Raw genomic sequence first — 12434 nt, 5'->3', positions numbered from 1 at the left:
AAAAACACGTCTGCAGCGAAGCCTCTTGCATTTGTTGTCACTTGGGTTCCACCTTGAAAGTCCCCAGCCAGCCCAGCACATGTGTCCGCACACCTGCGCTGTTAGAGGACGTGAGAGCCAAAGGGCTGGGAATGAACCTAAAATCCCGCTTACTCGACCTTTTCTTTCCCTAGCTGGCCGTGGTTCTGCTGCAAGCCAAGGGCACGTCGCTGCACCTCCATCCCGTCCAGTTCTCAGGCCTCCTTCGGGACGCAGAGCCGGGGTCCCTGCTGGCCCCGGGCTCCCCCGAGGGCTTCGTGGGGCTCTTTGCCCAGCCCAGGCCACGTCGTGTCCTCGCCAAGCAGCAGCCGCTTGCCAGATCCTAAGTGCTGGCTGCAGGGATGGAGATCCCCAGGGCAGAGATTCCTACCTTGTCCCCATAGGGTCCAAGCTGGGGGTTTGGAGACAGCTTCCTCAGCCCTGGAAAGTCTCCAAATTTCCAGTTTGTTTCAAAATGAGCTTAAAAGAGCTGCAAAACAGTGACATTTAAACACATAAAATGATCAAGACAACATTGCATTTTAATGCCAAGCTTTAAGCAAATAAGCATTTGCATTGTACTCTGAAAAGCAGCAGTTGTAGTTAAAATACTCTGACAACAGCCTGCAAATTTTCTGGATTTTTTTTTTTTTTTGGTTGAGAAATCCAGCAAAATTCTTTCCTTCCAGTGGAAAGCTTTCAAATTTCACTGAATCTGCACTTTCAAAGGAAAACAGACTTGGTCAAAAATTCCCAATTCCTGGTTCTGCTAACTCATGTGGAAACTACCTTCTCTGCAGCTAAGCTGAACTAGGAACACACTCCTATTTCTTTATATTCTCACCCTCCTTCTCCATGGAGACCAGACTCGGAGCTGCTCGGAGAGGCCGGCGCTGCGGCCCGTATGGGAGCGCGCCCGGGGCTTTTGCAGCACCTCCATTAGCCCCAGTCTGCCCCAATTCTGCTTCAAGACGCCCTTTTTCTCCCTCTCAGCAGCGCTCCCTGCCCATATTCCAGCCGGCAGGCATCGCGCATCCGCGCTCTCCATCCGCCCCAGCCAATGGCAATGCCCCCGCCGGGGGCTTTTTGCTGTTCTTGCCTCTCCTGGGCACTTATCTTGCAATCTGCTCTCTTACCACGACTTTGCGCCTCTGAGCGGGTGGGTTTTATGCCTTTCTTGCTAACCTGGGCTGGGGACCGAGGGCTGGTGGCCGCGTCTCTTCCCTGCTGCCCGGACCCAGCTCCTGTGGGCGATGGGGCCATGTGTCCCTGCCAACCGCGGGCCTGGTCCTGCCCGCGCTGGGGACGGTGCCCTACGTGACTCAGCAGAGCTCCCTGGCAGCTGTCTCCACCCAAGCTATCAAGGTCGGATATGCTATTCGTGACACTCTTGCTCTGTGCCGGGGCTCTGGCCAGGAGGGGACCTGCAGCCTCCAGCACGCAGAGTTTCTGTGAGAAACGAGCTCCTGCAGGGAACACATCGGGAGAGCAGCCCCTGCCCCACAGCCCCTCTCAGCCCCACTCGGGCTGTGCTCAGAGCTCGAGCCCACCAGCAGCTCCAGACTTACGGACCCTGTTTCCAGCACTGCTGCTCCGGGCAGACCTAGGGGAGCATCTTCGCGGTGGGACGGGGAAGCCACCTGGCCACGCGGGGCTGGACGCCGGGCGCAGGGGATCAGCTGATGGGCATCACTGCCCGCAGGTCACCACCTCCCACAGCTCCTTTCCTTGGATCTTTGCTGTGGCCAGATCAGCGACTCCACCAACCCGCTGGAAAGAGGAAGGACGGTTTCCACCCAGGAAGGGCGGCCTCGGCAACGGCACCGTCACCTGTGGGACAGCGTGGCCCCCACCAGCACCTTGGCAGCCCCCATGGAGAGCAGAGGCCCCCAGCAGACACGCAGCCCTCCGGGATGTCCCCAGAGCGGCCGGGGCGCGGGGATGGCCGCGGTGCCCAGCAGGGAGGCCCACGAGGCTGGCCCCGCGTGACGATGTGCCACCAGCGGGCCCCGCGTCACCACCGTCACATCCTGCCGGGCAGGAGGATGTGGCTCCTCGCTGTGCACGCCATGGGAGGGCACCGCGTTTCTAGGGAGGAGGCTGGACAAGGTGGTGGGAGGGAAATCCATGGGTGTTACGACATGCGGCGCTGCCTCCTGTCACGCGGCAGCCGGGTGCTCCGTGGAGCATCCCCTCCGCTTGCTCTCGTCCCAGGCTGCTCCCGGGTGCTCGTTTGGCCTGTCAGGGTGCCAGCATTGGGACACACGAGCCATTGGGCATCCAGGGCTGTTATTAGGACCCTCTGCTGTCCCCTCCTTGGCCTGTCTTTGTGTAATGAGCAGCTTCAGTGGCGGGGAGGCGAAGGGCTGCACGGAGGACGAGGCGAAGGGCTGCACGGAGGACACCCCTGCTCTGAGCTGCCTGTCCCGTGTGTTGCCCATCACCGTCCCCAAGGCCACCAGCTTGCCCAGGGACATGGCCCAGCTCAGCACAGACTGGATCTCCCTGCAGGTCCCGACCCTCTGCTCTCCTTGCATCACCCTGCATCACCAGGGGCCAGTCCCCGCTTTGCCCACGGCTGCAGGACGGACCTCTGGACTTGGCCTCCAGGAAGGGCCAGCACGGGCTCCTCACTACCTCTATGGCCATCACTGCTTGTCCTCTTGTCTCGAGGCTGCTTCTGCCTCCTCCGTGCTCCAGAGGGATCCCCCACATCCCGCTCCAGCAGAGCCCCAGCCATGTGTGGACACACAGGGCTCCTCTTCGCTGTCTTGCCCCCTGAGCCTCCCCTGCCACAGCCTCTTCTGGCTGTGTCCCTAGCAGACACATGTGCCAGAAAGGCAGGGATTCGGGAGGTTGCATTTTCCAAATTTCCCCTCCAGAAAGGGAAGCCTTCTTCCTGAGCTGGGAATCCCCATCCTCACCCTGCTCTTTCCCCAGGAGACACTTGGCCACGGAAGTGGAAGGGGCATTTTTAGCACTTGCCCTATGTTTGTTTCAAGGATTAAACTAAGAAGAGGAACTGACATCAACCCCAGAATGGCTTGGGCTTTAAAAGGAAATCTTTTGAACCTTGTCTTTCCTCTGCTCCTTAGTCATTGCAAAATTCAGCGAAAAGTGGCTGGTAGAAATCACCTTTTATAGAAGGCAGCAGATTTTAGTAGCAGATGGAGGAAGGACATGACAAATCTCCGATGATGCCGTCCTGTCTCACCTCAGCATTGTGTCGGCTATGGCAGTTCAGTCATTCAAGAGCCTCCAGATTCTGGGATAAAGTGCTGGTGCCCTTCCCACCTTGAGGAGACTTCCCTAATGGGGGAAAAAACCCAAACCTTGCTGCAATGTGAGACCCAGCAAGGCATGTAGGAGCCGGGAGGAAGAGGTGCTCCAGGATGGAAAAGGGACATTGTGACCCTCCAAGAAAGGGATGGGCTTTGCCAGAAGGTGGCAATCTCTGCTCTCCATCTGGGCCTGACACTGCTCCGAGCAGCCCAGAGAGGGGTTGACCCCCTGAGCTGGGAATGGTCCATATTGGGTTGGAAACTCTAATCTGAATCCAACAGGGTTTTAGATTGAGTAGCCCTGGGTTCTTGTGAGCTAGTCCAAGGTTTTGGTCCCAGCTGATCCTCCCTCTCCCAACCTTCTGCCATCTAGGAGCAGGGAAGGACATCAGGGATGCCGCACGCTGGGATCCTGAGCATCCCAGACCCCCTTTCCTGGCCCTGGTGGGACATGGCTGGAGACGGCCTGGCTGCACACACAGCATTCCCAGCCGGGGGCAGCAGCCCACGTGGTGCTGGCTTCTCCCTGCAGGACGCAGCTTCTGCCCACGGCACGGGAATTCCCACTGGGAAAGGAACGGGTCCCCAGGCTCCAGCGCAGGTGGCCACGTGGCCCTGCTGCTCCCGAGCAGAGGGGTGTCCAGATACCAACCCCGGGATAGGGCCCTGCTGTCCCTCGGGAGCCCGGGCACCGGCCGTCCCGCGCCTCCCCTCCTGCCGAGCTGGGATTGCGCTTTGCCCACCCTCGTATATCACCCGGGAGGGATTAGGGCTCTGCGGCCTCCCCAACCTCCTCTCCAGAACCCTCTGTTACAGGGGACAGTTCTGCTGATGGTCTCTTTTTCCTGGACTGCGTGGGGCTGTTCCGGGAGATGGTGAGATAACTCAAGAAGTCATACAGGGAGGATTAGAGGAAATGGCTGGAAACTGAAGCACCAAAAGTTCCACAGGAACTTAAGGAAAAAATTCTTAACAGTGAGGGTGACAGAGCACTGGAACAGGCTGCCCAGAGAGGTTGTGGAGTCTCCTTCTCTGGAGATCTTCAAAACCCGCTTGGACGCAGTCCTGTGCCACGTGCTCTAGGTGACCCAGCGTGTGCAGGGGGGTTGGACTAGATGACCTCTGGAGGTCCCTTCCAACCCTAAGCATTCTATGATTCTATGATTCTATGATGAGCTTCCCGGAGACCCACGTTCCTGCTGGGAGCTCCTGTCCCTCAGCATCCCGCCGTTGCTTCCGCAGATGTGTCCCTTACCGCGCTGGCAGTGGTGGCAGTCGTAGAGTAACTGAAACACCAGGGACACGGGGACCTGCTCAGAGAGGACCAGCACTGCTGTGCTTTGCTTGGCGCGTGGCTTGCGCATGCTTGGCAAGACATGGGCCGAGCGCATGATGCACAGAAAAGCACCCAAGCGCTTCCCAACACCGGCAATACCGACTCTTCCCAGTCAGAAAACTCCTAATCCCTTCAAGAGCTGCTAGATTTTCCCTGAATGTCCCCCTCACAGTCCAAGGCCTTTCCCCATTTCCACAGGCTGACAAAAGGGGAACTCGCAGCCAGTCTGATTTCCTAACACCAAAATCTTACAGCTGCAGTGAAAGGATCACAGGGGCCAGCGCGAGGCAGACGCAGGCACCAGAGCTGATCTCTGCTCAAGGTGGGAGGAGGATCTGCAGAAGGTCACAGGGACCTTCAAAGGGAAGGTGAGATGGCAAAAAATATCGGGGACTTCCAGAGCACAGAAACTGCTCATGGGACAGAAGTGGATAAAGAAAGATGGAAGCTGAACTATGTCATGGTGCTGCACCTGGTCTAGCTGGGGTCTCTCAGGGGGAACGTCCCTGCTGGGAGCTCCGGCAGCTTTGCCTCAGGCCTAAGGAGATGAAGCTCGTGGCGATGTGACAGACATGGCAGTGCCACCACCCTGTCCCACACTGTGCCAGGACCTGGCCCCCAGTGACATTGGACTTCTCCACCTCCGCCCTCAGTATCCATCATGTCAGGGAATTAATGGATTATTTATCACTCCAGAGCTCTCAGGAGAAGAGGAGCAGGTTGATCAGTGCCACGCACCACCTGGAAACGAAGCAAGTAGCACAGAGGGAGTTTGATCCCACGTGGGATTGCAGGATCAAGGCAAAAAAAATAATAAAAAAGGAGGGGGAGAAAAACGCACTCAGCTCCTTCAGACAGCGGGGGTGGCTGGAGGAGACACCGGCTGCTGCAGGGAGCAGTGGAGCTGGGTGGAAGGGCTGCAGCGAGCTGCTGTGCTTGCAGCAAGCAAGAAACTCGTCCCCTGCTGAGCTGAGGTGTGACCCTTGGAGAGGGCCCTGACGCTCAGGATCAGCTTGTCGGACCAGAAAGAATCAGAAAAAGGAGGAAAAAAAAAAAAAAAGAGTGAGAGAAAACTTCTCTAGAGTTGCCTAGATAGAGTTCAAATGGAGCCTCGTCTGCTCGTTCCCAGGCATTCCCATGGCTGCCGCACACCCTTCCCAGGCATAGGCTGCACAGCCGGCAGGTCACAACGTGTCCGCGGGTGTTGCCAGCCCGGCCGCCTGTGCCCGGCCTCCAGACGGGCTGTAGTTACACCCCCTGCTGCCACCAGCCACGTGTCCCCCTTGTCCCCTGTCCTTCCCAGCGTGTGTCTGTGCCGGGCAATGCTCGAGGCTGCAGAGAGCAGCAGTGAGGGGACAGCCCTGGTGCCTGCTCTGCACAGGCAATGGGAGAGGGACGGCTCACTGCCACCCTCCTCCTCCATCTCACCCTGTAAAAACAGACAGATTGCTGTTATTTTGAACAGATTACTCCTCATTACGGAGACAGAAACTAAAATGAGGGGGTTGTTGTTTATCAGCCTGGGTTATTCCATGTTCTCCCCAGCAGGGACCGATGGAAATAGAGGCAGTGTCACATGCAGAGCTGGAACAGCCTTCCTGTTCGGGTGGCTCTGCAGCAGAAGCTGCAGCGACTTGTTCCTGGTGGCCTCCACGTGGTCTCCGCAGAGGCAGCCAAGCCGTGCTGCTCCGTGGCTTTATTTATTTTATTTTATTTTATTTTTTCCCCTTATGTTTCCTGCCCGCAGCTGCGGCCTCTCCTCCCTCTGCTGAACATCCCTCAGCTGCCAAGGGCTCTCTGACCCCAGAGCCCTTGGAGTCACCAGGGAGACACCAGGAGCAGGAGGGTTAATGGCATCGGGACCCGCTGATTCCGAGCACACCATAGGGTAGGGTCTCTTTCTTTCTTTTCTTGCTGTCTTTTAATTAAGCCCCTTGTGCCTGTGCCTGGGATTAGGGAGCGCCCTCCGCCTTCCCTCGTCCTTCCTCGTGGGCCTCGGCACAAAGCACCTTGGCCTCTCATCCCAAGGGAGCAGCTGGGGAAGGGCAGCAATTCAGGCCGAGTTTCATAGTTCTAGTCCACATGGCAATAAGTCAAAGGGAGGTCAAGGAGGGGGGACACTAACCAAACACCTAATTACGTCCTGTGAAGGGAAAACCCCTGCCACTTAGAAGGGAAGTTGCACTGCAAGGGAGGCAGTGAAAGCCCCAAGCAGAGGTCTTAGCCCTCTATTTCCAAAATAGCCACGTTAGATTTCACAAGAACACAGGTTCTAGCACAGCCCGTGTTGAAAGCACTTCAGCCCAGGGGAAGTCCCTCTTGTCGAGGGCAGTTTTTGCTGTGACATCAAACACATCCACCACAGAGCACAAGTGCTGAGGAAGCTGGTCCTGCTGCGTGCAGGGCTTCTGGGGAAGGAATTAGCAACAGATCAAGGCACTGGTGCCGGAAAGCTTAGTGACAGAGTCCAGCTAAAGTCTGTCAGGTGTCCCCTTCTGCCTGCATAGACGTTTTGAGGGGCTGGAGGCAACAAGGGAAAAAAGATGCCAGTCATGGCCTGGGGTTTGCAATGCCTGCAAGCTGAAGACAGCACCACACTGAGTTAGATCCTGCTTTGAGCACATTAGTTTCTAACGGTTTAACTAATTAATTAGTTTTAGGGCTGTTTCTCGGGTTTGTATGTGTGCGGGGAGTGCAGAAGAGGGAGAAGCTGCTTTGCAGGAGGGAGGAACGTTGACAGGGTCACTGGAATGTGCAGGCGGCTGCGTGCTGAGAGCCTCCCCGTGTCCTCTGCTGCTCACCCTAATGCCCCCAGTTTGGGCCCTCGGACAGTCATGGAACCGCTTAGCAGCTGCTGCTGCCCCATGGAGACAGTGGGTCAATAACTTGGCTTGTCCGTGAGGAAAGGGAGAGGGCTGAGCTGCGAGGTGATGGCTAAGGGCAGGATTTCTCTACGTTCAATTCGCTTCAGTCCCAGGAGAGCCTTTGGCAGCCCCAGTGCGAGTGAGACCTTCACATCTGGCTGCTCCAGCCCGATCTGTGCCGGGGCCAGGGGCTCCGCTGCGGGTGTTCCCGGCAGGCCTGGCATTCCCAGGGAATCAGAGTGTCCCCAGGATGCAGAGACACCCCGACCCGCACACGCATCCCGAGCCCGCTCCTGGAGGCAGGCGGCTGAGACATTCCCTCCTCCTGGGTCGAGACAAATGCAAAAAGAAAAAAAAAAAAGAGAGAGGAAAAGGCAGAAGGGCAGAGCAGCCCTTGCCTTGCCTGTGTCCCTTGCTCACACCAGCCCTCCCTGGCTCCCCTCACATGGATGAGTTTGCAAAGAAGCGGGTGTTTGCCCGAGGGTCGGTGCCCTCCGTGTCTCAGAGAAGATCCCGACGGTGCTGCCAGGAGGAGCGGGGACATCGGCGCATCCGCCGGCCCCGGGAGCAAGAAGCAGCCGGGGGCAGGTGGGGACAACCCCGACGGCTGCGGGCCCCGGGTGGCCCCGAGGGCGCCGGCAGCTCCAACGCGGGGCCCCGGGTGTCCCCGAGGGCGCCGCTGTCGCCGCCGCCGCGGGGGGCAGGAGCCGCGCGGCCCGGGCTATAAAAGGGGGCGGCGGCGGCGGCCCCGGCCCGTCCCGGCCCCGCCATGGGCCGCGCCGCCGCCGCGCTGCTCTGCCAGCTCGGCCTCTCCGCCGCCATCCGCTGGCTGTGAGTGGGGACGGGGGGCACGGGCGGGCACCCCGGGGCACCCACCCCCTGCCCTGCCCTTCCCTACCCTTCCCTTCCCCTTCCCGGGCGGCGGCGCTGACTCCTTCCCCTTGGAGCTCCCGTCAGGGACCCCCCGGCCCTCTCCCCTCTTCCCCTCCTCGGTGCTCACCCCCCTTCTCCCTCCCCACTTCCCCCCATCCCTGGAGGAGGTGTCCGTGCACCCCCTCACTGGCCCCTATCCCTGGAGGGGGTGTCCGTGCCCCCTGCCCCATCACTGCCCCCCATCCCTTGGAGGGGTGTCCGTGCCCCCTGCCCCGTCACTGTCCCCCATCCCTTGGAGAGGTGCCCATGCCCCCTGTCCCATCACTGTTCCCCATTCCACCAAGGGGGTGTCCGTGCACCCCCCATCTCTCTTAGGGGTGCCTGTGTTCCCTCGCCCCATCACTGTCCCCCGTCCCTTGGAGGGGTGCCCATGCCCCCGGCCCCATCACTGCCCCCCATCCCAGCGAGGGGGTGTCCATGCACCCCCCATCTCTTTTAGGGGTGCCTGTGTTCCCTCGCCCCATCACTGTCCCCCATCCCGTGCTGTCTCCGCAGGGGGCTGCCGCCGCGCGTGGCCTGGGACGAGCCGCAGCGCTGCCGCCTGCTCGCGGGCGCCGTGCCCGAGCAGGTGCCCCTGTGCCGCAGGAACCTGGAGCTCATGCCCAGCATCGCGCGCGCCGCCGCCGCCACCAAGCGCGCGTGCCAGGGAGCCTTCGCGGCGGCGCGCTGGAACTGCTCCTCCGTCGAGCGCGCGCCCGCCTTCGCGCCCGACCTGCTCCGGGGTGAGCGGAGCCCCCAGGGCCGGGGGGCACCAAACGCAGCCGCTCGGGTGATGGGCAGCGATTCTGCCCCTGATTCATCGCGCTAAACTCGCCGCTGTTGCCCTCGTGTTGATCCCTTGGATGGGGAGCTGCCCAGGGTGCTCTGCAAGGATGTGACAGAGTAACGCTGATCTGGGGCAAAACCGTTGCTAGAGGCTCTGAGAAAGAGGGAAGAGCTCTAATCCAGCAGAACCAGAGGCTCTATAATGTGGATAATATAATAGGGGGCACAGGTTAAAAATATGGAGCACAGGAGAAATGCGCTAAACCTAATCTTTATCTCATGGCAAGAAAGAAAGTAGCATTGGCGTGGAAGTGGTTCTCTGGAGGCTCTGGGCGCATAACAGCGTTCACCAGGGATAGGTGGCATCGGAGACATGTGAAATAGCCCGGCCAAGAGCACGAGGCAGGGACAGAGGGGTGTGCGGCAGAGCTGTGACAGCGGCTGACCTGGGGACAGCGGGGTGCGCGGCACAGCTGTGACACTGGCTAAGCCGAGTCGAGTCGGATGGAGAGGGAAAAGGGCCGAGGAAAAGCCTAGGGCTGCCTCGCATCGCGGAGCCGGGAGGTGCTGGGAGGGCTCCAGGCGTGCAGTGCCCAGGATCCGTGCGGGAGGGCCGGGAGCTGCGGGAAGCCGTGCAGGAGGGCGCGTTTGTGCCGAGGCACCTCTGTTCCCAGCGCACGTCGGGAGCGGGTGGAAGTGGAGCCGGTGGCGGGTGACTTGCTCGGCACACGGAAGCCCCTCTGCGCTGCGAGGTTTTGATCTGCTATGATCTCTTTTTCCCCGTTCGTTGCAGCAACCAGGGAGTCTGCGTTCGTGCACGCGCTGGCCGCGGCTGCCGTCGCGCACGCCATCGCGCAGGCCTGCGCCTCCGGGGAGCTCCCGCTCTGCTCGTGCGGGCCCGTCCCGGCCGAGGCGCCGGGGCCCGGCTTCCGCTGGGGCGGCTGCGGGGACAACGTGCGCTACGGCCTGCAGCTCGGGGCGGCTTTTGCCGACAGCCCCCTGAAGTCCAGCAAGGCGGGGACGCCGGCGAGCAGGGCCGCGAACCTGCACAACAGCGCCGCGGGCCGGCAGGTGGGTCTGCGCCCGGCCGCGAGGGCTGCGACGGGGACGCTTGTTGACACAGCTTGGACGGCCGGGAGCCTTGTGCAGGGCTGCGGGCTCTGGCCGGGCTGTTGGGATGCCGTCCTCAAAGAGAGGAGGCAACGGAATTGCTAAAATGGAGCTACGTCTGCTTGCAGACGCACACGTGCCTGTATCCCAATCCGCCGTGCACAGCCGGGGAGGTATTTGCCATTTTCCACCCCGTCTTGCTGCCCTTGTCATGGGAAGCAGTGGCCCCCCTGCTTGGTGGCCGCCCTGCTCAAGGAAAGCCGCGAGCGGTGCCCATCACACGCCAAGACCTGCAAATCCCCCGGCGCTGCCGTGCAGGCGCCTTCCCGCGTGGGGACGTGGCCGCGTCGGTGCCCGGCACGGGGACCTCGGGGAAGCGCCTGGCTCCACCGCAGGCTCCAGCTGCATTTTCCCAGAGGTTACACCCTGATCGCCTGGGGAATGAAGTGGGGCCGAGGCCTCGATTGCCCCATTCTATTCATTGCAAAGAAAGCGTGCTCTTGGTGTCCCAATAGCATTGTTTTCTTTTGCCCTCAGATGGGTTTCTTGAAGAAAGGGAGTTTTTCAGAAAAAGAAGTTTCTCAGGTGGCAGCAAGCAGCGGCTTTTTCGTCCCTCATGGATGCTCTTGTGAATAAATCAGTACAGCGCCAAGCAGAAGGCAAAAGTAAATTCCTGTTTTCCTGTCTCCTGCAGGTGCTGAGCGACTCCTTGGAAACCAAGTGCAAGTGCCACGGTGTTTCAGGCTCCTGCTCAGTGAAGACCTGTTGGAAAGGTCTCCCAAGCCTGGGTGAAATTGCCACTGACCTCAGATCCAAGTATCTGGCAGCAATCAAGGTGACCCACCGGCTCCTGGGGCCCAGGAGGCAGCTCGTACCCAAAGAAACGGACATGAGGCCGGTGGAAGAGACGGACTTGGTCTATCTGGTCAACTCTCCAGACTACTGCACCGTGAACCCCCAGCTGGGCTCTCTGGGGACACAGGACAGGTAAGAAACTACGAAATGTAACAGATCAGCCTCTGATCTGGAGAGTTTCTGTTACGTGTGTAGCCGAAATACCCTGTGACAGTGTCTGCAGCCGCCCGGCCCTTGGGTGCAGAGGGGTGTAGGTGCCATAGCCCTGCGCAGGCATCGCGGGGAGGTCGGCAGATGTTGGCTGTGTGGGATTCAGGGCAATCGGGAGCCCATCAGGCCACCACGGAGAGCTCAGCCTGCTCCAGGACAGGGTCCGTTTCAGTGAGCGGAGTCAGCGCGGGAAGCTCTCCTCTCCCTGCAAACCTCTGGGTGCTGCGTGCCTGCAGCCAGGGCGGGAAGGTGCCGCGGTGCTTGGAGGCCGCGGTGCTTCCCGCAGGGCCTCTCTTTGGGGAGTGTTTGTGTGGGGGGGAAGCACAGCCTGAGCCTGAGCCTCGGGGCTGGGCCCTGCAATCCCCCGTAGATCTGGCAATAGCAGAAGTGAGCGGCCCCGGCGCCCTCCCTGCCTTCCCCACGGGCAGGTCCTGCCGCCCCGCGAGGCAGCGCGTCCGCCCGCGGCGCAGCTGTGTTTGCAGCGCGGCCTCCGCACTGCCATGGTAACGTGAGCAGAAATCGACTCCACTTAGCGCTTCCTGCTTTTCCCTCCGTCTCGCTGCCTCCTGCTACGGGCAAGAAACGCTCGGCAGGAGGCCGGGGCAGGTAGCTCGCACAGCGCTGCGTCGGGGGGACGTGCAGGTGTCCCGTGTGTCCTGAATTACCGCGTGTGCGTCCTCCCGCGGCAGGCAGTGCAACAAGAGCTCCGCGGGCAGCGACGGCTGCGACCTGATGTGCTGCGGCCGGGGCTACAACACCTACACGGAGGAGGTGCTGGAGCGGTGCCACTGCAAGTACCGCTGGTGCTGCTACGTGGTGTGCAGGACGTGCCGGCGCGCGGTGCACAGACACGTCTGTAAATGACGCGGAGCCCCCGCGGCCGCAGGGGAGCTCCTGGTGCCGGTGCCACCCGGAGCGCCGGCCACGAGCGATGCTCCTCGCTACAGCGCGAAGGGGCCGCGCGGCGAAACCGGCCTCTGGCCGCACCGTGGGACACCACGAACCCGGCGCTGCGCGGGAGCCCAAGACCCGAGGCCGAGCTCTCCTGCGTCTCTCCGGAGC

General features: G+C 60.7%; 1 protein-coding gene across 2 annotated transcripts; it reads left to right on the top strand.

Annotated features, from left to right (window-relative positions):
• Positions 1-8268: 8268 nt before the first annotated feature.
• Positions 8269-12236, top strand: LOC104571432 (protein Wnt-11b-like). Of its 2 annotated transcripts, none has more exons than XM_088538429.1 (5): positions 8269-8330; positions 8928-9154; positions 9991-10268; positions 11002-11294; positions 12062-12236. In XM_088538429.1, exons 1-5 carry the CDS (start codon positions 8269-8271, stop codon positions 12234-12236), a joined length of 1035 nt encoding a protein of 344 aa, XP_088394555.1. The 2 variants fall into 2 exon arrangements, with proteins under 2 accessions (XP_088394555.1, XP_088394556.1); XM_088538430.1 differs by having other exon boundaries at positions 8287-8353; positions 8942-9154.
• Positions 12237-12434: the final 198 nt, after the last annotated feature.

Source organism: Tinamus guttatus, unplaced genomic scaffold (genome assembly GCF_059628265.1).
Source record: "Tinamus guttatus ecotype Peru unplaced genomic scaffold, ASM5962826v1 Tinamus_guttatus_pri_ptg001087l, whole genome shotgun sequence".
Lineage (NCBI taxonomy): Eukaryota > Metazoa > Chordata > Aves > Tinamiformes > Tinamidae > Tinamus > Tinamus guttatus.
Note: the sequence above shows the minus strand (reverse complement) of the source record. Positions and strands in the feature narration are given on the sequence as shown.